This window comes from Solea senegalensis, linkage group LG21, assembly GCF_019176455.1.
Source record: "Solea senegalensis isolate Sse05_10M linkage group LG21, IFAPA_SoseM_1, whole genome shotgun sequence".
Taxonomy (NCBI): domain Eukaryota; kingdom Metazoa; phylum Chordata; class Actinopteri; order Pleuronectiformes; family Soleidae; genus Solea; species Solea senegalensis.
Window position 1 is genome coordinate 5,618,854 of NC_058040.1, and position 24,109 is coordinate 5,642,962.

The following is a 24,109-nucleotide window of genomic DNA, read 5'->3' on the forward strand; positions in this document are numbered from 1 at the left end:
TTCAGACACAGTGATTGCTGTACCGTTCATCATCTGCTCACCACATACCCTCCTCATCGTCCTCTCACCGAAGAGACACGTTACTGTGTTTTTGATTCAAAGTAAATAAATAAATAATACACACAGGATTGCAGGGATTGCTAATTAATCCGACGGGAGCCCGGGTGTCGTCCCTCACGAGTGAGTGACAAAAAAAATCCAAAAGACGAGCAAACACATCTACGGATGCCCTTTCTGTTCTTTGCCTCTTAATGAGAAACATTTCATCAGGCAGGATTAACGGGTCGTCTGCTGTGCTGAGTGGTATCTTCATGCTTTATACTTTGATATTGGCCACAGTGCTGTCCAGTGTGTGGGCCGTATACCATCACGCAGAGACAGGGCTCACACTCACAAGTAAATCTTCCTCTTCTATGTCTGGAGCATTCCACTTTCATTACGCGCAGCTCTCGTTCCCCCTGCCCCGTAATCAAATCCTCATTGACCGAGCTAAAATTCTCTTACTAGCGCTGCAAATAGCTCACTAAAAGACATGCACTCAGGCGTGTGTGCATGTGCCTGCACTGTACAATAGGTCACGCAGACGATGGCCTACAAACATAATGGAAAAACATAACCCAGTCCCCAGGATATGTTGGCGTTGTTCATTTCTGGAAATCACAGACACAGATAATGTCATAAAGTCATGTTTTTGTACTTATTTACACTTTTACGCATCAGAATCAGAGTTATTATAACCATTTCCTGGATATGGATGTGATTTGAAAAATGTCTTTTCTGCATCGTCAAGAGCTTCTCCGGTAAAAAAACAAAAAAAAAAACAAAGCATTAAAGGAATCATGTTCTGACAACAGTATAGAAATCAACAAACATCATGTTGGAGCGTGAAAAATAATGGCCATGTTGACGCTTCACATTTTTTATCCCACGTTACGCTCACACTCTCTAAATCAGGGATGTCAAACTCAAATAACCTGGGGGCCAATGAGCATCGAGTACGGTCAAGAGGGTGGGGAAAAAATAACTAGGTAGGCAATATGACCTTAAAATTCTAACGCAACAAAGATATTTATGATTATATTTCACTGAATTTCAAAGTAAAAGTTCTTGTTTTACTCTGGAATGATGCATACTTCATAGTTATGAGATTTATGACGCAAACTAAAACCAAGTCAATAATAATAATGTGGACTGCGAACTGTAAATGAAATGCCAAACAAGCTTGTGTGTGTATAAGTATAATTTCATGCTGAATGCAATACATTTAATAATAAGACAGTTACAACCAAATATCTTTTAAGATAGTAATATTATAAAAAATATATTAAATATCACATTCTGTCTATATTCTATCACTTCACTGTGTTTTAAAGAAAGAGGAGGTCATTATAACAAGATATTAGGGGTGACCGCATGTAATTGATTGGGGGGTTGCCAGTTTGACACCTCTGCTCTAAATACTACCATAATCCCACAAATACGAGAAAAATGTCGCCTCAAAGGTGTGAACACAACTTGCGTGAAACTACTTCCCAGAATGAGACATTCTAACATATTTCTGTAGAGAATTTACAAATGTAACATTTATCACGATTCACAGAAGAGTAAAATAGCAGAGTAGTGTGAAGCAGGTGTTGAGCACATTAAGTCATTATTCTGAAAGGTATTATCATGCTGTTTAAAATGTGAATCTGGCGACGCTTCTCGTTTTCACTTCTCAGTCTGACGTTGCATTATTTCTCTCAAATGCATGGACAAAAAGGCACAATCTGCAAACAGACAAACGAGAGGCCACATTAGAGAACACACATACAAACGGTCTCTGGTACTATAAGTGACGTTTATGCATTTATGCATCTTCTGGCCAACTAAAGAGTGAAAGTCTATCTTCCAGCCACTGAGATAGTGCTGTGTAATGTGGTTTAGACAAAGGCAGAGCAGCTCCAGAACCAGCTGATGACCTAATTAAGAGCCTGTTGTTGACATTTACATTAGTATAAGTACTGAACACAGACATGTAATGCCTGCATAGTATTTCACATAGCTCGAGGCGTAACATATTACACCAACACACACATGCACCAGTTCTCTAATGAGCAGAAACAAATATTGATATTCAATTATTTCCATATCTCAGCAGCTGAAAACTAAAATAAACTGCACAACACAGATGTCCTGTGTCCATCTGCTGCCTGCTGGGATCTTGGCTTCAACTGAAGGTTGGGTACAATGTGAATCATTTGTGAGGAACTTTGAGTGTGTGTGTGTGAGGGGAAAAATATAACAGACATATCTCCTTATTTTATTACATTAGAGAGAGTCATTAATATGAAAGTATCACCATGTAATAATAAGAGCCACACAAATAAAACCAGGTGTAGAACAAGGGTGGGTATTTATAGACTTTGAAAAGTGTTAAAGAACTTCAAAAAAAAGAAAATCAATGCAATGAGGGCACTGATTAGATTCAACGTGAACTTGGATAATAGAAAATGATTGTTTTTTTCCTGCAACTAAGCCATGCCACTCAGAGCAGGGGATTTGCCAGCAACTGCCCGGGGCCCCTGGATCACAGGAAGCACGCACAGTTAATGTATTGTGTCAGTAAACGGCAATGACAGTTTTGTGAAAAGACCCTTCTTATACTTATAACCTAAGGACAGATGAAAACAATGATAAACCCCCTAATTAGGCTAATGCTATTAGCATCAATGTAGGACTTGTAGGACATACAAATACCTTTTTGAAATATCCCAGGCTCAAAAATAAGGATTTGACAAAAAAAAGAGAACAAAATAAGCCTATGTTTATAATAATCCACTACCTTTCCTCTCTTTGTCTTGTTTCCATCCACTTGTTTTGGTCCCAGAGGCCACGAGTCTCAGCAGGCAGGTCCAGACACTTCTCTCCCTGGCCACACTCGCCAACTGCTCCAGGAGAATACTGAGGTGTTCCCAAGCCGGCTGAGACATGTAATCTCTCCAGCATCTGCTCCAGGGCCTCCTCCTGCATCCAAAAGACCAGATGTGAAAACCACCGCATCTGACTCCTCTTGATGCAGCTCTATGGATGTACGAGCTCATCGTCCTGTCTCTAAAGTACAGTTCACGCCACATCAATGGTTGATGAAGTCGTAGTCAATCCAACTTGTTTAAATTCTTTGAGCCCACTCTGGACTCAATCAGGTCGTGTGTACTGATTACCAACCAAACTACAAACACGTGTTTCCAACAGCCAATGAAAAAGAGTAGGTGGGACACAGGAAATGGTGTTGAGGACAACAGGAAGTAGCAGGAATACTAAAACTGTTGCTGTTGTAGACATGGTCACTCTCGCAAGGGTTTGATGTGCTCAATTGGTTTGACATCATGTAATCAGTTGTCAAATGTGTGATCCCCATTCTTACAGTCGTCATAAAAAAATCTGTGGAAAACAGTCGGTTAGTGTGTACTCCTGTGAAAGTTGTGTCGTGTGTCCCCAGCTTAAGAGGAAACTACTTTCCCTACCAGCAGATTGTGGTCGTCCATAAATAAAGTGAACCTGTGAGTAGTATCCAGCAGCAGGTGTTGCACATTCAATGTTTGTTTATCTTGGTTGGTCATCACACAGATGGACTTTGTGTCCGAACTCATGGAAGACGGTTGATATATGAGCTACTGCTTGTCATTTCTGTCTCATCCTGTCTTCTGAGTGGCTTGAACTAAACAAAGCAGCTCACAGGGATATGTTGTCAATTCAATCCAAGTGTCGCGGCAATGTGTTCTGGGCTTCGGGCTGAGTCCAGTCACCCTGCTGAGGGAACTCATTTCAGCTGCTTGCATTCATAATCTTGGTCTTTCAATTCAATTCAATTCAATTGTATTTGTAGTGCGCCAAATCACAACACACAGTATCTCAAGGCGCACTGTCGATGGACAATATTGTTGTTTACAATGAGCAAACACTAGGCATCAGTGGAGAGAAAAAAAACATAAAAGCCATCTGCCTCGTCGAGTTGGGGTGACAGGAAAAATGGGGTCAGAGGGAGAGAGAGAGAGAGACCAGGAGCAGATATACAGCAATTGTATGAAGTTATAAGTTTAGACAAGGCAGTTCTGAGTCAGTTATAGAACTACAATGTAATTTAGACAAGCAGCAGCAGAGACTGTTGATACATTTGTTTTACTGATGGTGATGATGTGATATTAATGATGATGATAAATAATAATAATAATAGCTTCGAATCTGGATCCTGCAGCCTGCAAGTCACCACTCACAGCTTATAACCATAGGTGATGGTCATGATAGAGGTAACCAACTCGCGGCCTGCGGGCCAAATGGGGACCTTTGGTGGATTTCATTTGGCCCATCACATAATATCGACAATAATGAGTTATTTCAGTATATTTCCTTTTTATGAATAGATTTGTTTTGGATCAGCAGATGACATATACATGTGTATGTATATGTATGTAAATATACATATATATGTATTTATATATATGTGTATATATAGATATATGTATGTATGTATGTGTATATATGTATGGATGTATGTATATATATACATTACGCATTCTTTTCGATTATATTATATACTTAAAATATGAATTAAGAAAACATTATTATTAAACAGCTGCTTATTTGTACAAACAGGAAGCACATTCCCCCTCTTGCACAGCAGCCAATTTAAATCTCCCTCTCTCTGCAATGCAACTTCCGTTTTCAGCACCACGGACAGCTCCGTCACTCGTCTTTCTTTTTTTTCCTTTTTTTCTTTTTTCTTCTTCATCGAGAGCTTCCACGGCAGCTTGAGGTGGGGAGGTAAAGTTTTGGCGAAATCACAGTGGAGGTTTATCGCCGCCTGTACGACGCTGTTTGCGCCGCGTCTCGAGCCCGATGCTCCATCACAGTCGGTGGCAGCGATAAACGGCCGCGGAGAGCGCAACGGAGGAGGGAGAGGCAACGAGGAGGAGGAGGAGGAGGAGGAGGACAGAGGCTCCTGATATGAAATGAATATGCACAGAGACGAGTCCATGAAACAGCAGATCTGTCGCTCTGTGCTGCCGAGGGATCAAATCTAACAATCGGACAGAGAATCGAGAGAGACTCGCTACGCGAACACAGAGAGAAGAGCGCCTGGAGGAGAGAGGAGAGAGGAGAGAGGAGAGGAGACTGCTGTGCGGGGGGACGCAACGGGACTGGATCTGCATGTGAGACCGCTGCACGGTCCACACACACCGGAGGCAAGAGATGCAGCCTGCGAGCAAGCTCCTGACTCTCATTCTCCTCATGGTCATGGGCACAGAACTCACCCAAGTAGGTTTTTAAATTGTATTCATTTGCAAAAACAAAAAACAAAAACCTAAAAAAAAAAAAAAACATAAAAACCCGCAATTTGCTACATCTTGTGTGTGCGCGTGTGTGTTTAAAGCTACAATCCGCAGTTAATTGGCCCCAGATCTGTGGAGAGATTTACCTCGTGTAAAGAGCCCTGCTGAATTAACCTTCCAGCACGCTTTAACAGATTAACGGGTGGGATTACATGATGTGAATACGCTGTACTTGATGGATCCAGATGAGCCCTTTTCTGTCTCTTGTGCCGCCGGGGCTGTCAAAAAAAGGGGCCAGAGAGGAATGGCAAAAATATGACTTGATCCGTCTTGTTAATTAGCAAATATTAAGCTTAATGGAGTGTGATGTTACTCCACTACAACAGACTGTCACCGTGGGTTTTTGCTGGTTAAAAAAAGGCCAGTGTTTTCTGCTGATCACTGACTGTGCTGCTCTTCAAAGCTCAATCAGATGCAGTGTCTCAGTGAAGCTGCTGTGAGCATGCTCACTGACCACACTGTTGAATCTATATGAAGCCATGAGGGGATTATATGATTTCATGTCATGATTGTCCTGGCCGTAATTGGGATGCACAATATTATTGTGAAGATTATCATAAAAAGGTTGTTTTTTTGTCAATTCCTACATGTAATCAGGTGCAGCCTCGTGTTTTTTGCACTATACCCTTATTTGTTTTGTTATTTGTAAGTTTTAAGAAGATGCAAACAAATGAAAACTGAAAACTAACAGATACAGAAGAAAATTATTTAATTAATGTCACTAAATAAGTAAAAACTTTACTTTGTTTACCAAAACAATGTTACTACATGTTGAATTGTTGCATAAACCCTCCTGAGATCCACATTTTAGAGAACATTTTATAGTGAAAAAGGATAAGGTGCTTGAGTAATGCAGACTCCCCCTTGTGGCACATCAAAATAAATCACCAGGACTGTATGGTGGCGAGCAAGACGGCCACTGTTTTATTTATTTTCTCCCCATTTGTGACGATCCCGATCATGGAAATTCCATGATCGGGAAATTGACCACGGAAATTTTCCATGGAAATTGACCACGAGTAACAATATTGTACATTGTCTCATACAAATGTTTAAAGGGGAAGAGAGAGCATTTAGTGCAGCCATTTAAAGCCACACAGCTCAGTAGTAAACAGAATTACTAGCCAATAAAAAGCATCCTAGTGATTCTTTGTTGGATCTAGTTATTACTTCCTGCAATCAAAAAAAGCCCATTAGCAGTAATAGTTACTGTTGCATTAAACTTTTGCCTTTTAACAGATCCTCACACAGAGTGAGATGTTGCTGGGAGAAGAGACTTGATTAAGCACAGGAACTGTGCCACTGCCTGGATTGAGGAATTTGATGATTTAATTGCCCTTAGTTGAACACGGCCATATTTCACGTTGGCTCTGCTCGTGTGAATCCATTTGCTGTTTGGTAATTGGGAACAAAAAAAAAATCAAATGTGCCACAAGTTGCTATCAATTAAGTAATCCCTATTCCCAGTGTAGCTATGATATACTCCACTCCAAGTGACAAACTCGATAAAGTGTGTGTGGTGGAAGTGGGCTGCAGCAAACCCTGTTACTGGCCCTGATAGCCAACGCGTTGGAACAATATTGATGTAATATCGCCTTGACAGAAATATGCCAGCAATTGATTCCCACAAATTTATGAGAAATGTCAGTGTGCTGTGAGGAGAACATTTTTTATTCATGGAGCAACAGCTTGGCTTTGACATTCAATGTGGAATTTGATTTGTAAATGGATCAAAGCTGTAACCTTACACACAGTTATTACTGGTGTTTATTTTACAAAATAACACTGCTGTAGCTCTCAAATGGGCACTGGACATGCAGCAGCAGGGTGCACAGAAATGCTGACACAATGAGGCTATTTGCACTGATTGATGGATGCCATCAGTCAGAAGGGAGTGGGGAAGTGGGGAGAGCATGTTATGCTTTGGGTTTCATGAGTCAATCCGGGTCCTGCGCAACATGCACAGGTCAAGGCCCATGTTACAGTCTCTCTGTGTTGGCCTGTGCTGTCTGCTTGAAGGTAAGTCGATATTATCTACAGTTTCCCTGTCTACTCCCCTCCGAGAGGAGAGAAACACACTGACTGCTTCTGTTCTGCTGCTCCTGCTCACGCACTCACACCGCATTTGACTGTAGGAAGACCAGGCCTCTGCACATTTTTTTTTTTATGTTTTTTTTTTGCTGTTTTGAAGGCGGTTATAAAATATGAGAGGTGTTATCTAAAAACAGAAATGGAAAGAGCTTTTTGTTGCAGATGATGCACTAGAAAAAAGAGCCATTCAGGCGGTGTAGTTTTCACCTTTTTGTGCTGAACACTGCCATCCTCCTTAATGACCACATTAACCACCTCACTGCAGAAGTCTCTGTTTCAGACAGTGCAGTGCAGCTGCAGCTCTCTTTCCTTATAACATCTGGCCTAGGGAGGAGGGAGATGGCTGATTAGTAGCTCGCTCTCCTCTTTAATTCTGCCAGCTTTTGTTCACCTGTATCCCTTCGGCTGAAGGATTTGGCGACGGCCTCCGTGTACACACTGAGAAGAATAGCAAGCAGCCAGAGTGGCATCTGCTCCTCACCTAGTGGCTCTCCCATGGCTGCAGGCCCACATCCTCATGCATCTCACTGACACCTCACCAAACAGATGGCACCGGTGTAGCCCCCGCTTTGATACCATATCATACATGCATATCATAACCAATCATACAAGCAACTAGCTGGCACAGAAATTAGGTAAGACATCTGCTGAAACTAAAGCTGTAGAATTGTAATCAGGCAGGCACAGTTACGTTTTGGATTTTTACATTTATAATTTACCACCCAATTCACATAAAAATGATTAAATCTACCTCCCCAACAGGTCCACAGGTCTATGTTCCTCACGCATAAATTGCATGGAGTCCAGTAGGAATGTTTTGAAACTGTTAAGGATTTTTAATGTATGGGGATAAAAATCAATCTGGTTTTACGTGAGAAACTCGGTTGGAGTTGAGCTGAATTGCAATATGCATTGTGTGAGTGGCAGCTGGGGTTGAGGCTATTTATTATTCAGTATGGTAGGTTGAGTGGATGAAGCAGACGTGAGGGAGAGAACCAGAGAGAGGGAAAGAGAGCAGAGAGCGGAGTAGGTGGAAACACAGTGCATTTTATTGTGCACTTGCAAACTGGAAAAGTGATCACCACACATACACCTGTTCACTACATTATAAAAGCCCGGGAAGAAATATTGTCAATGAAGCATGGATGTTGGGGATGTTTACTGCTTTTTTCTCTTAATTATATCATATCATGTTGCTGTTTGTTTGTCCCTCCTCTTATATCTGCACCTTTCACCTGTTAAATCATAATTAGCTTGATATCACCACATGCTAAATTATTTAAATCCCCACTTATTCGATCATTGCACAAGGATTATTTTCTAATAAGAGCACATTACTCCTTTTACAAATAGAGTTACTGGAAGGCTGATGACCGAATGGTTTATTGATGACTAATCCATTCCTTATGTCGCTCACAGTTTCAGAGGCAGGACCCAAACTTAACACAAGTTCTGTCACCTGTACTGAAACTGAACGGGGACCACAGCTGTGAGACTGTAAGGACTGCCTGTGTATCTATAGGAAAACTGTCATTACCGACTGCTGTGCAGAGTTGACCTCACTGATACTTCACTGTAATCTGTGGAGCCATCGCTGCAGAGAGCCCTCACCTCTGAGGTCACAAAATGAGTGTGAGAGGTAAAAAGAGAGAGGAGAAGGTGGAGGAAAGGAGAGTGGAAGTGCCGTGAGCTCCAACTCCCCCCCCGACCCCCATCCTCTTTGGGTTTACCAGAGAAATACATTATGATGCTGACAGAAATAACTGTGGATGCAAGGCCACTCTCGCTATTCTGGGGAGCTCATGTATCATGCAGTGCTGTATCTTAATCCATGAGCCTGAGGACTTGGCTGTGGGCCTGTTGATTTCAAATCAGTCTCTGGACAAATCAGTTTTCTCTTTCAACACTGGTTATTTTTTTCTATTAAGCAAGAGGTGGTTTCAGTCCACAAATATGAACCCAGTTAAAGACACATATGCTGTGCGTATCACAAATGACATCATCCCTTATTAGTCCCATGGTGGGAAATGTTGCAATGTTACAGTTGCACACATGAGTAGGATGTACACAGGCTCTGGACAAATCACTTTTCTCTCCTATTAATGACTAACAAGAGGTCATTCTAATACATAATAAATATGAATCCAATTAAATACTTCTGTAGCGGATGCTGTGCATAAAAATAGAATTTAACTTGTGTATTGTAACATGTTATTGCACATAAGAGAGACTTATGATGGGGCCAATTTTTTTTATGTTATGGCTATGCAGATGGTAAAAGGAGACAAGGAAATATAATATAGTAATGTACATTATAAACATATATATATATATATATATATATATATATATATATATATATATATATATATATAAAATACAATGCAAATAGTATGAGGCCAGGAAATATACAGTAAATAAATATAAATGCATTTAATTCATGAACATATGTAAATATGTGTATATAATATACGAAAGAAAACACAAAGCAGGGGAAATTTGAGACAGAAATGTGCAGGAGGAACCACATCTACGGAATTATTGATGTTATCTGCATCTCCTTTGCATCACAGGAGCCCTCACCTTTTAATTCCAGCAACGCCAAAATCGGCTGCACGATGGCGCCAGAGTCTTACAAATGGAATAAGCTCATCCTGAGTTCTGGCTAAAGCCTCCAGGTCTTCAGTATTACTCCATCAATAAAACATCACAACATTTCCTGAGGTCCTAAAACTGGCTCTGCCATTGCCAAATAATGCAGCGTTTTTTCAGGTGTCGGTTTTGACAAGTGACAGCTTTTGGTTTAAAAATGATGGTGATGATGATGGACGGAGTTAGTTTTTACCATGAATGATCATTGGGGTCAAAAGACGTGTCAGAGTGTGTGGAGTTAAATAATCTCTCTGCATCACTGTCACTGTCCATGGTCATTCTCTGCGTGGACAGCCGCTGACATGTTTGGCACAGAGGATGAGCGCAGAGCGCAGTGCTTGGCATGACATTACCACAACCGGACTCCAACTTGGCTGACATCATTGCGTCTGGCGATATATATGTCCGTAGTACCTCCTCCTTTTCCCCTCTCATCCATTTGGAGGAGCCCGTGTGTGGAGTCTGTGGCACTTAATCAGAGAGCGCACCAAGGCAGGAGGCGGGCCATCGGGCGTGAACGAAATAGTAACAGTGAAGTGGAGAGACAGCAAGCAGTGTGTGGGACAACGCAGCCAGAGGAGCTACATCAACACATTCATCCATTTGGAGGACGTTTCTTTCAGCCTTTTTTTTTTACGCGTTTCTCTCTTGCATCCACTCCTGGATCAAGTGTTACTCTTCCGTCTCCGTCGAACACCTGCCAGTTCCGGCTCGTTTTTTATATGCGTCCGACTCGTTCGCCGCACAACAATTTGTTGGAGATGTCCAAAAAAAGAGCAGCCGAGCCGGGGTCCCGGGTGAAACACCAGCATACTCTGGGCAAGAACATGACGCGCCGCATCCCTCGCTGCTTCTCGCTGGAGCCTGTAGAATGAAGACGGCTTTTTAGCAAATAAAAAAAATCTAAAAGTCCAAGAGCGAGAGCGCAAAGATGTCTGTGCCTTTGCTGAAGATCGGCGTCGTGCTCAGCACCATGGCGATGATCACCAACTGGATGTCGCAGACCCTCCCCTCTCTGGTGGGGCTCAATACCACCAAGCTGACGGCGGCGCAGGGAGGGTATCCAGACCGGAGCACAGGAGTAAGTGCGCGAGTTTTGCATTATTTTTCAACCGATTTGCGGATTTTTTTTAGATTGCGTTTTTCTTTTCGGAATTTACGCAATCGAATTAGCCCCCGTTTCAAATCTAGAGCCGGCGCGAGTGTGATTTGCAGACGGAGCGTTCGTTCAGTCAGCGTGGTGCGCTCGCAGGACGCATGAAAAAAAGACTTGGAGATGCGTCTAAGAAATCCCGCGTTTGATGTTGCTCCAGCTGCCAAGCGCCCCTGTCGATATGCCCTGCACTAAGTGGAAAGTTATCTGTTGCTTTTTATTTTTTTTTTATTGCATTGATCTTAATAATAGATCCACCTGCAGGAAATGAAGGGATCGGCGTGACAAATGTTCAAAGCGCTGGTATTTTTAACCCCCGTGGATCAGCGGGGAGTCCTCCTTCCTTTCCCTGCCTGCGCGAACGAGAGGCATCAAATGAGGCTTTGATGGTCAGGGTTTCTTTGTGCCTCTGTCGGAGTCCCAGCACATTATGGGGCTGCTCCTGAGCCGTGATGGTGGTGATATGAGCGCTCTTGTCTGTCAAACACTTACATGTGGAACAATGGATGCAAAGGCAGGTCCATGATACGTGGTAATGAGAGAGGAGGTTATCCTGATGTGCAGCCTCTTTAGTGATTTTCTTTGGAGGAGATTTAAGCCAGTTTACACCAATGAGTTCTGTGAGGGTTTTATGGATTTTGAGCTTAGATCCCTAGGAAAATGCATCTAGTGCATTAAGATTGATGCTTGACACTCATTCTCTTTGTCCTGTCATCACATCCTGTGGCAGAAAACAATGCAGCCGGAGAACTGCCATTGTGATCCCACCTTCATGACTAATTGAATTAATCTGCAGCTATAATCGTCTTTTTATTGCTGATGCACTGATGAATATCTTTGTCAAAGTCACGGACATAGTCTTATCCAATCAGCAGGTTAGTACCTGGAGTTCACCTCAAGCATCTCTCTCCCTCTCTCTCGCTCCCTCACACACACCACTGAATAATGGAGTAGCTTCAGCTCTCTTGATTGGCTGCATCTTCCCTTTGTGTGGCTTTAAAATATACAGTCAGATGCTGCAGAACGGGTGGAGCCTGGTGGTTTGTGGTGTCCAGATGGTGATAAATGGAATAAATCTCTGGCATTAAGCAGGCACAACACACTCACTCTGGTTTTAAACATGTCCCATTTGAACAAAGGAAGGCAGCAAACCTTTAGTCATTTTCCGCACTTTTTCTTTTTTTGGTCTGAGCTGCTTTCGCCGTTCCCCTCACAGTCTGCAAGCTTCTCTTTTCATGTGCCCTATTTCTCTCTATTCTTCCCAATTCTTCATCTTCAGGTGTTGCCAGCAAACCCAGAGGAATCATGGCAGGTGTACAGTTCAGCCCAGGATAGTGAGGGACGGTGTGTCTGCACCGTGGTGGCGCCCCAGCAGTCCATGTGCTCACGGGATGCCCGCACCAAACAACTGAGGCAGCTGTTAGAGAAGGTAAATACTGCTCAACTCTTCAGCAACACATGACCTCGGCAATCAGAGTCGCACGGCGCGCGGATGAACCACCTGTACTCTTTCTCTGCTTCGCACGCAAAGAGAAAGACATGCACGGCACACACACACACTTACAGTGTAGGCTTAGCCACATTCTGTGGTCTTCATATCACCTCTGCCCGTCGGACAAGAATAGAAATGATGCTCTAATGAGCTCCCTGGAAACCCAACAGGCATCATGGGAGACAGCTATACACAGACTCTGAGTTTCTATTGTGCACACATCCACAGCAACACATCTAATGATGCAACCCAGCTCAACCAGCCACAAACTGGAAGCCAACACTACCTCATTTGCACAAAAAGAATATTTATGCACTTTCACGACAAAACACTTTCCCTCTGATAATCCCCCAAATAATACAGACTGGCTTGGAGATTGACACAAGCTGCCAAAAATTCAGACACGAACAGATTCCTCTTGAATGAATTAGTAAAAGATGAGCTCAATTTGTGGAGTTGTGCCGAAAACCAAATGTCTTCTGCCTCCTGCACTTGCACCATGTGTCTGAGGCCACAGTCTAATTGGGCCAAGAATGCCAAGCCAGAACAACATGACTTTAGAATGTGGTCTCATTTCCATTTGTCCAATCAAAGCACAAGAAACACTGATTTACTTAATGACACTGACCAATCTGTCCACATGGCACTTCAGGTCCAGAACATGACTCAGTCCATCCAAGTGCTGGACCAGCGGACCCAGAGGGACCTGCAGTATGTGGAAAAGATGGAAGTCCAGCTTCGAGGTCTTGAAACTAAGTTCAGGCAGGTGGAGGAGAACCACAAGCAGAACATCGCCAAGCAATACAAGGTGAGGAGAAACATCTCGAGCCATTAACCCAACAACCATCCTTTCAGTAATATCTTATAGCAGCTCCGTAGCCCATTAAATACAGGCATTCTGTGCTAGTTCACAATTACCTAAACCAAATGAATCCATAATGAAAGCATCAGTAAAGAAATCACATTAATATTATGATTCCATCCCAGCTGCTTTTGACTAAATCTTTAATTACAACTTTTTTATTTAGCTTTTTTTAAATTTAAACACAATGAAGTTAAAAATCTAATTTTCAAGTGTGTCCTGGGTGTTTTTTTTGATCACCACATAATAGAGTTTCAAACCTTTACTGTCCAATCAGGTTCAAGTCATTTTGAAACTAACTAAAGTTTAACTTAACTAACTTATTTCACTGTTGATTATCTACAATCAATTCAACATGTCGGCTTTGTATTCTGCAGTGACAGGAAATAAACACATATTCAAATTTCCAATCCAAACATTTTATGAGACATTCAGTGTCATCAAGAACGTTGTCTAGATCGTGCAGGATTGAATAATTTGGATAAAATCAAATTGCAATTTATTACAAAATCAAAAAATCAATCAAGATTTAGATATTTGCTATGTTTAACTTAAATTTTATTACAGTAGATATTGTCTGTCAGTATATTAACTACTACACTGTAATTCAAAGATGCAAACTTGTACCATATATGGTATCATGTACACATATGATACCATATCATTGCATATTTAATGGGCACAGGACATAGAACAAACAAAAAAGCAAACGATTAAATTGCAACATTTGCAAATTTAAATATGACAATTGACAATTATTAAAGTGTTGTCATTTGTGCAGCAACATACATTGTAATCTAATACCCAGCTCTATTTATAGCTCCCAACACAAACACATTATGTCACTGTATCTGTCCTTTCTTACCTTTTATCACTCAATGTTTGTCTCATTTCACCTACACCAGTGCATTTGTGTGATCCTGCCATTGCATGCATGCTGATGTCACCAACGCCACATCCGGTGCACGTGTACAACATTCTGCAACGTGTCATACACAAAGTGTATGTGTGCATTTGTTTGTTTGTTTGTTTGTGTGTCTGTTAGATAGGTTAGCAAGCTCCAGCCCCTGTCAACAGTCTGTCGTTTTCTTGCTTGCAGGGCTAACTTTAAGACATGTAAAGAGAGCCACAGAGAAGAAGAGGCAGGTCTAATCCAGATTCCCCTGAACTGGGCCACAGTACTGAGTGCATTTGGGCATCAAACAGTTAATTTTTCTTTAGCAACCATTAAGACTAAGAAAACCCCACCCCTCTCCCAAATCAACCCACCACTGATCTCTTCCTGCATGTTATTGCTGTCAAAGTTTTCCATCGAAAAGCTTTTTTCTAAAGTAAAAACATTTATTATTACTATTACTTCACTTAATCGTCTTCTTCTTATTATTATTAATTGATGTTATGCATTTTTATTTTCTTTGGCTTTTGTCTATGCATATTTGGTTACTCAACAAATCTATACGTAAAAACTATAGACGTACAATTCGAGACACTTTGTTGTGTGTGACATGTAAAAGCATGTAACCCTTAATACGATGTTGCATTTTAAACGATGATGACCAATAAAGAGCTTTCCCAATTGTTGTCGGTGTACCGAGGGCTTGCTTGCTTTTTAATAGCTGGTCACTGCCGGGGACGGAGCCACCTGCTCTGCTCGTCCAGCGGGGCGGAGAATAATTTCCGGGTTTGTTTTGCTCAGACACACACACCTGCACAGACAACACACAGCTGTTCACACACACACACACACACACACAAACACTCAACACGGACATGAACAGGGGGTCTTCATGTCAGGGAAGAGGCAGTGTAGAGTCAGGGTAGCCAGGTGAGACAGGGCTTTTTTTTTTCTTCCTTCATTTTATTCTTCTTTTATGGACAGCAGGACTCCTATTTGTTGGGCATGACACTCAACCGAGCTTATTCTAATCCTTTCAGGCCATAAAAGCGAAAATGGAGGAGCTTAGACCGTTGATACCAGTGTTGGAGGAGTACAAAGCCGATGCCAAATTGGTATTGCAGTTTAAGGAGGAGGTCCAGAATCTGACGTCAGTTCTAAGCGAACTTCAGGAGGAGATGGGGGCCTATGACTACGAGGAGCTCCACAACAGAGTGTCAAATCTTGAGGAGAGACTCCGAGCATGCATGCAAAAATTAGGTAGGCACAGAGAGTTGTTGGCACACACTACGCTTCAGACACGCATGCTCAAACACCCCCACTGACATACAGTATGTTGTGACTGGCCAGAAAGAGATCCTCAGGCACATTCACATGATACATCACTGAAACAGTATGTGTGTGTCTACAATGATCTCCCACTCGAATGCATAAAACACAGCATTTGACTCATTTATTGTGTTTGTATAATGTGCGCGCCCATTCAAGGACTTCATGGATAATGAAATCCATGGAAGGTCGTTGGATAAACTCATTGAACTGTAGCTGTGTTCTGATAAATGTGAACATTCGGCGTGAAAAAGACACAGAACACACGCTGTGTTAGTTTCCAGTCGGACCAATTTAATCATGAATCAAAGCTGTTTATCAATCGTCATTTCATTTTCTAGCTTCTCGCCTACCAATGTGGTGTTTTTAAGTCATATTTAAAAATAAAATATTCCCCAATTTAGTGGGTAGAAACAACTAAATAAACTAATACATACAGACATGTAATATGGCATAAAAAAGCAAAAACAAGACTAAATAAAGTCCAACAAAAACAAAGGAACAAAACAAAATCATTTGGTCTGTCTGTGTGTTTTTCAGAAACACATTAAACGTAAGAAACAAATATGAACAAAACAAAATTAAAAAGCAAACTGACGTGCTGCTTTTCTCTGTTTCACATATTTGCAAATTAAAATAACTTTGGGGATTTGTATTCATTTTGCAATGATCGGGCCGCCTCAGGCTCGTTGCCCCCTACAACAAAAGGCGGCGCATAGAATAAATGATCACTTGAAAGAGGAATTCACAAAGACTTGGGGCTACAACGATTATTCGATTATTGAATGAATCGTCAACTACCTCAGTTCTTTCAATATTTGATTCAATCGTTCTGATTTTTCAGCTTCTCGAATGTGAATGTTTGCTGGTTTCTTTGCTCCCTATAACAAAGAAATCATTAAAAGTGAATTTTGTTGGTTTATGGACAAAACAAGACGCGATTAATCGATTATGAAAATAATCGTTAGTGGCAGCCCTGCAAGGAATATAATCATTAATGAAAGTCCTGCAGTATCCACTCGTTAACTTTGTTCAAACACGTGCACATTTAGATTTTAAACGCAGTATTTGTTTGGGAGCATGCCCACAAAACGGGCTTGCTGATAGGAGAGTGAAGCGCACGATTAGGGAAGACGTGATCTACAGCGTGTTCCAAAACGAGCCGCTGAAAGTGTCATCAGCGTGCGAGCTCCCGTCACAGTCCTATCTTTGCTTGTATCTCCTGCCTCAGTGTCTTCACACCTCAGTCAGAGCTCACAGTGCTAATAGATGCACACCCACATGACAGTGAATAAGATGTACTGCAACAGCAGTCACTTACATGCCACACGGGTATGTTGTGCCCCGTCCTCCGATTATTCACCGCACAAGATGACAGAGCGACACTGGGGGAAGCGTTTGCGCGCTGCTCATTTTTTGGAGGTTTGGAGGTGATTCATTTTTCTTTGAAATTGAATATACGAGAGTTCAAAAAAGATGTGCAATCTCCGCTCCCTCAGTTATCACGTCAGTCATTCACGGCCCAGTGGAATGAGGCGGGGTATCGTGTCTGTGTTTTCACTCCCAGTTCAGTTCGGTGCACATTTTTCTCTTCACATCTGTGGCCAGACGGGATAGGAAAGCAGGGGACTGCATGTGTGTGTGTGTGTGTGTGTGTGTGTGCATGTGTGCGCGCGCTTGTGTGTGTGTGTGTGTCCGAGATCAAACGAGATAAAGGCGAGGTCACACTGTGTCGGACTGGCTCAGGCGGAACACAGAAAGTGGCGATTCCTTTCATCTTCACACGACTGCAGAGGCACTCGTGCATAGTGCACACACACACACACACACACACACACATACGCTCCTCGTTATTGAGATTAAACCTGCAAAGGTCACCACTCATATTAGCATCCACAGACCGACAGCAGGGGGAAAAATAGACAAAATAGAGAGGGAGGGAGAAATTTAAGTCCTGAATTATAGATAGAGTGACTGGAGAAGCTGGCATAGGGGAAGGAGAAAGGGTGATAAAGTGAAAGCGAGTCGGAAAAGTGAAGGAGAGTAAGTGGGGTCCCTGCAGAACTGTCCTTCAAGCTGTTTTCTGCCGGAGAGACTAACAGCCTGGCCGTTGCTGGGACACAATGGCCATCGATCAAGGGGGGGCATGTCGGCTTGCTGGGGCAATAATCAAATAAATAAATCACTCTGTGTCATGCCCCTGCAATGTGGAGCCACAGAAAGCTTTAGGCAAATCTGAAACCTTCAACCCAAAATACTAATGGGTGGAACAAGGAGGTCATACAGTAACTGCATGCAAAGCCATCTGCCACCTGTTCTGGTACCAACGCTCTCGTATGTGAGGCGTGAGGTGAGTAAAGCCGGGATAAGAGACTATTCAACTACTCAAGAGAACATGATGTTTTCAAATCCCAGTTGTTGTCTGTTAATTATGAATTTATAACATGAATTTATTCATGAAATGTTTAATACTTTACAACAGCCAGCGATGTGGCAGTGGTTTGATCTTATCCGATCAGCAGTGACATACTGTTGCTATTACAGCCTGACTCAAATTTCATTCCATCCTGAACGGTGTAAAAGGAGTATGTGACATTGCAAGTTTAAACTGTGCCCCCGAACCAGGGAAGAGAGTTTAAAAACATAAAACATTAACCTTACATCAGTGTTGTCATGGAGGAGACAATCGCTCTTTGTAACAGGAATGTTCTTTGATTTTCTGACACATAAGAGAAGGCTTCTTGTTTTTATTTTTATCTCCACCTAAATTGGTTTAGGTTTTGTTTCTCACACCTTGGGTCTCCTACACGGTTGACTTACCGTTGCTGCTTTCTCACTTTGCACAGTGTTATCAGTGCTAATATAATATAAACAATATAGCCACCACTTAAAAAAAAGGACATTGCAATAAATCAAAATGATCCTTTCCAATCACATAGTCCTCATCCTCAATATTTCAGTGTTTATTCTGCAGATACAGCCTCATATTTCAGTGTTAATGCCTGCAGTGTTTTCTTTTGTCACATCAGCTCCACTTCCCATTAAGGTTGTCCATTTTCTCTGCCCTTTGCTTTGACCAGACAGATTCAGGCCAGAAGAGGATTAGACTTGTGTGCATCTCCAGAATGCAGATCCATCAGCAGGCTCCGCCATAGTAGTAGCCATCTAAAGATAGAGGCCTGATTAGAGAAAAGAAATAAATAAATCAATGGCCAGTGTATTAATGCGTAATACACTTTAATCCCCACTGAGGATTACGTAAGGGACTCAGCCCCCAGTAGAAATAGTAGGTTACTCATGTGGCCACGTGTTTATCTCGCCGCCGTGGTGTGATGCCGACACACGCTCGCAGCCACGGCATATGTTGCACACAGAGGCACCAAAAACGCTTTAACACAAGTGTCAAACCACAACTTCTACTGCAAGCCCAATCTGGATTTTATGAGCGTAAGGCAACGTGACATTTCGCAACGATGAAGAGCGATGATGTGGGATATGAAGGCAGGAGAAAGCGGAGCGCTGCGGGGAGCGGTTAATGGATGCAGCGCTTGTCATAAAAAACATGCTAATGGTAATCCTGGAATGAGCCCTCGTCACAGTCTCGCTCTTTAAATTAGCATACCAAAACGATTCATTACACTCATAGGGGAACAAAATTAACTCATCAAAAAAAAAAAATCATCCAATTGACCTTTGTCTTAAACTTCCCGTGCAAAATGGGCCCGGTCTGAAATGACTTCAGGACTGAAAAGTTTTCTGATTTTGGTAAAATCACACCTCTAATTTCTGTCCTTTCTCATTAGAAGCGGTGCATTAGTCTGACCAGCTCTCAGTCACAAGGGACACGGAGTCCAGCGCTAGTTTCGTCAAATTCATATTAACACCTCAGTCGGCACTAATTAACACTAGAGCGGCTAACAAGCAGCACACAAAAGCAGAATACACAAAGGCTTCCCCCTTTTTCCGATTCCCTCATCCTCTCACCTTCTCACACATCAGCGCTGAGAGTAAAACAGGCATTAGCATGTGTGAACTGAATAATAAGCAGCTGCTGAACGACTTATGCACAGAGAGAGAGAGAGAGACGTACAGAGCTGCACAGGAGCTCCCTCGTCCCTCATCCAGGCAAACTTATTTGGATTTGAAGTAAAAGGAAGTGAACACCTTGTGAAAGATATTGAATTAATGTAAAGACTCGATGTTCCCATTTCACTTCTTTCTTTGCAGCATGCGGCAAACTTACGGGCATCAGTGATCCCATCACCATCAAGACATCTGGATCCAGGTTTGGATCATGGATGACCGACCCTCTGGCACCTGAAGGAGATACACGGGTATGTGTGACAGTGTGTGACATTTGAAGTCCCTGTAAAGCAACATACATGAGGCAAACCAGTCTTATCCGGCCCGCAACGTCCTCACGCGTTACCTTAGGTTGACTCTCGGTCAGCTCAGCACTGATATTTGTGTTTGTGTTGACAAAACCAGAGCAAAATGTTGCATTTTTAATCAAACTCTTATTAGAGTATAAGAGTCTGTCTGATATGGTGACACATATGAAGAGACATTTCACATTAGCAACTTCATATTAATGACATTTAACTAGTGAAATAGAGCCAGACATTTATTTTGAAGGAACAACGGACTGAGGAATACATGTTTTTCTGACTGCCTTACCAAATTTGAATGATTAAAGTGACTAATAGTTTAAAAAATATATGAGATTTGGTAAAATTGTAAAAATTTAGCAACATTCTCACATACAACATTCTAAGTCCACATGCAAATCGCTGTTCCTCAGTGTTTGTACAGAATATTAATGTAAATGTTTCACTATCAAAACACTTTGAGAAGAAATTGAGAAGAATATATAAACACTACCCTGCTACTGCATGGTGACTTTAGTTCATCAATCATCAATCTGCAAGCACAATTATATACAACTTGTTATTCTTCATCATGAATTTGATCTTTTATCATAAAATGTACAGCTATGCAGTGACAGTACACAGTATATACACAATATTCAATGGCCCACAAACGCAGCAGCCCACTGATTAGGATTTAAGAAATTCTTTAAGATAATGGCAAAGTATTTTATACTTTAATCCCATTTCCTTTTTAGAGATTTTTAAAAAATTTGGTAGCACCCAAACTGGGTAAATACAGCAAATCTGGGATATTGCCATCTTGTGCTTTTCCCATTGCTTTTCATTTAGAATTTGACCCTGCTGTGCACTGATGCACATGAATTATGGTGTTACACATGTTGTTATTCATAATATTATAACTTTTCTCTGATCAAAACACAATAAAAAGTAGCAAAACCAATAATTCAGGCATGCATAAGTAGTGGGAAAATATGACTCCCATCCTTCCGGCTATAAATATCCCAAGAGTCGATGATGACCTTCGTTCATGATCAAGGTCTCTGACTGTGAAAAGTATATCGTCTATGTTAATTTCTTACTTGCCCTTTATCAGCTGGATTGCATCTGGTTCTCTTTTGTGGCGCACAGCCTCTCTTGGCTCAAGAAGTGAAGCCTACTTTCATTACTGAAACCCATTAAATAAGAAATGCAGGGGTTGACGCTGTATGGTTTTAACAGGAAGCTGCCCAGTGGACAGGGAAGGGAGGCAGCTGGAAATAAATAAAGTTTATTTGTCTGCTAAACATGAACACTCACTTTATGAGACACATTAACAAGAGACAGACCTCTCAATGTCACACAGGAGGAGAGAGATAAAAGTGTTTATTACCAGCATGTAGTGCAGTGTAGCTTTGTACATTTACAATTTGCTTCTTGCGGGCTAATTGGCACGACAACATGAACATGGACCACAGATGCAAGAGTGTAGCCTACCTTTGACTTAAGATTTTGTTTAGAATTCACTAAAGTCAACTTTTTTTTTGTAGAAACTAATACATTTTGAAGAGAACACATGAAAGAAGTGATTATCAAAGAGCTGCAGAGGAAGAATGAGTGTAATTGACAAAAGCAGACAGGCCTGCTCCACTTTCTTTTTATCTCTTGGTTTCCTTACCTTGACTTTTTTTTGTTCCCGGTGAGAGTTGCTTTCTTGATGTGATGTCAATCACAGCAGCACATGGAAGCAGGTAAAAGGAGAGTTTCAGGTTCCTCAGTCCCACCGAGACTGAGGAAGTGTTTGAGCCTCCAGCGGCTCTAAGATAAGAGCTCTCTGCCCATACACCACAGGGCCCAACAGGAAGCTGGGTCGCAGCAACTGAGACAGACTTTTATCTGGTATGATGGGCATTATCCCCGTGGGGGCCGGCTCATGCCACCCTGCGGCTATCTTCCAGACTGTTTGTGTTTAGTCTGCCAGATCTCACTTCCGTATGTGCCCTGAGGAAGTCTCAACATTAAATTAATCAAGACGCTTGTTTATTCTGTTAGATTTATTCTGCATGTGATGAATGGAGATAATAACATGTCTCATACAGGTTGACTAGGTTTTAGCTGATTACTGTCGCCAATCCAACATTTTACAACCTGTATCTGTATCCCTGAAAGCGGCCAATGCCTCCACACATCATGTGGGAGACACTGATCACAGCTCTGCATGGAGGCAGCTGTGGTTGCACACATTATGGGTCAAATATTTGCTCATTTTTTACTGAAACTGTTTGCACACGTGTTTTTCTCCTTTATGATTAACAAAATAAAAATCAAACAAAGACAAATACCAGTGCATAAGAACCGCAGAGTGGTGGCTACAGCTTGTTGACGTGAGATGCATTCAATGACCCATGGAATTTCAATAGTTCTGCAAACACAAATGCAATCCACTAACCAAATACTTACACTCTCTGATGCATTCAAGAAACCTTGTAAATGTCAGGATTTGTGCAAATACACATGCAAAAAAAAAAGCTTTGGTACTCATTAGGTCATTTGAGATTTTTTTTTCCATCTCCCTTTATAAATCCAGTATCAGTGAACATAGTCTCTAGATGTGTGCTACTTTTTAGTGTGTATAATCCTAATCATTTTTTTCTTTCTCTGGCTATAATGTTTAGGTGTGGTACATGGATGGTTACCACAACAACCGCTTTGTGCGGGAGTACAAGTCGATGCACGACTTCATGACGTCGGACAACTACACGTCCCACCGCCTGCCCCACCCGTGGTCGGGGACCGGTCAGGTGGTCTACAACGGCTCCATCTACTTCAACAAGTTCCAGAGCCACGTCATCATCAAGTTCGACTTCCGCACCTCCTCCATCAGCAAGTCCCGGCAGCTGGACTATGCGGGCTACAATAACGCATATCACTATGCCTGGGGTGGCCACTCTGATATTGACCTAATGGTGGACGAGGGAGGCCTGTGGGCCGTCTACGCCACCAACCAGAACGCTGGTAATATTGTCATCAGCAAGCTCAACCCCAACACCCTGCAGATCATCAAAACCTGGACCACTAACCACCCAAAAAGGAGTGCTGGTGAGTCTTTTATGATCTGCGGCACGCTTTACGCCACCAACAGCTACTCAGGAGGCACCAAGGTCTACTACGCCTACTCCACCAACTCCTCTACCTACGAGTACATTGACATTGCCTTCCAGAATAAGTACTCGCATATCTCCATGCTGGACTACAACCCACGTGACCGTGCCCTCTATGCTTGGAACAATGGCCACCAGGTCCTTTACAATGTCACACTGTTCCACGTTATCCGCTCAGAGGAACTGTAACCAAGGAAAAATGGATTACATACATTAAATACGTATCGTCTGTGTAGAGAGCTCCCTGTATACAAAAAAATATATCTTCTAAAGAAAAGAGACTCAATGGCGAGGCCATTTTATTTATAATCAAATAACGTCTATGGAGCGACTGAATCAACAGTGAATGCAAAGTGGATTGAATGTGCATATACATGAAAAAAAATCTTAAATTGAAGGGTTTCATTCCAAAATGTGATATTTGTCAAAGAAAAAAAAGAGAGAAAAACTGCTTTGTCCGTTGATGTCAAAGTCACGGATGACGGATCAAAACAAAGCTGTACATAAAAGACTTACAAAGTTACCCATAGTAGACTTTATTTTGATAGCTGCCATCATTTTGTTAGAGGTATTTTATTTTGGAATGAAACTCTTTTTTTCTTTTCTTTTCTTTTTTTTTTGCCGCATAGAAAATGATTGTAGACTACACAGTATATCAGATGTTAGAGAATAAGAGCAGATGCCAAAAAAGAAAATCACACCTTTTTTTTTTACATATATATGTATATATATATA

At 41.8% G+C, this 24,109-nt stretch overlaps 1 protein-coding gene across 3 annotated transcripts; it reads left to right on the forward strand.

Annotated features, from left to right (window-relative positions):
• The first annotated feature begins 4,719 nt into the window (after window positions 1-4,719).
• Window positions 4,720-24,090, forward strand: olfm1b (olfactomedin 1b). Of its 3 annotated transcripts, none has more exons than XM_044012479.1 (6): window positions 4,720-5,298; window positions 12,548-12,697; window positions 13,413-13,568; window positions 15,558-15,777; window positions 20,074-20,180; window positions 22,889-24,090. In XM_044012479.1, the coding sequence occupies exons 1-6, from the start codon at window positions 5,233-5,235 to the stop codon at window positions 23,561-23,563; spliced, it is 1,374 nt and encodes a 457-aa protein (XP_043868414.1). In that variant the 5' UTR covers window positions 4,720-5,232; the 3' UTR covers window positions 23,564-24,090. The 3 variants fall into 3 exon arrangements, with proteins under 3 accessions (XP_043868414.1, XP_043868415.1, XP_043868412.1); XM_044012477.1 differs by lacking the exon at window positions 4,720-5,298 and adding an exon at window positions 10,325-11,196; XM_044012480.1 differs by lacking the exons at window positions 15,558-15,777; window positions 20,074-20,180; window positions 22,889-24,090 and adding an exon at window positions 14,722-15,203 and having other exon boundaries at window positions 4,721-5,298.
• Window positions 24,091-24,109: the final 19 nt, after the last annotated feature.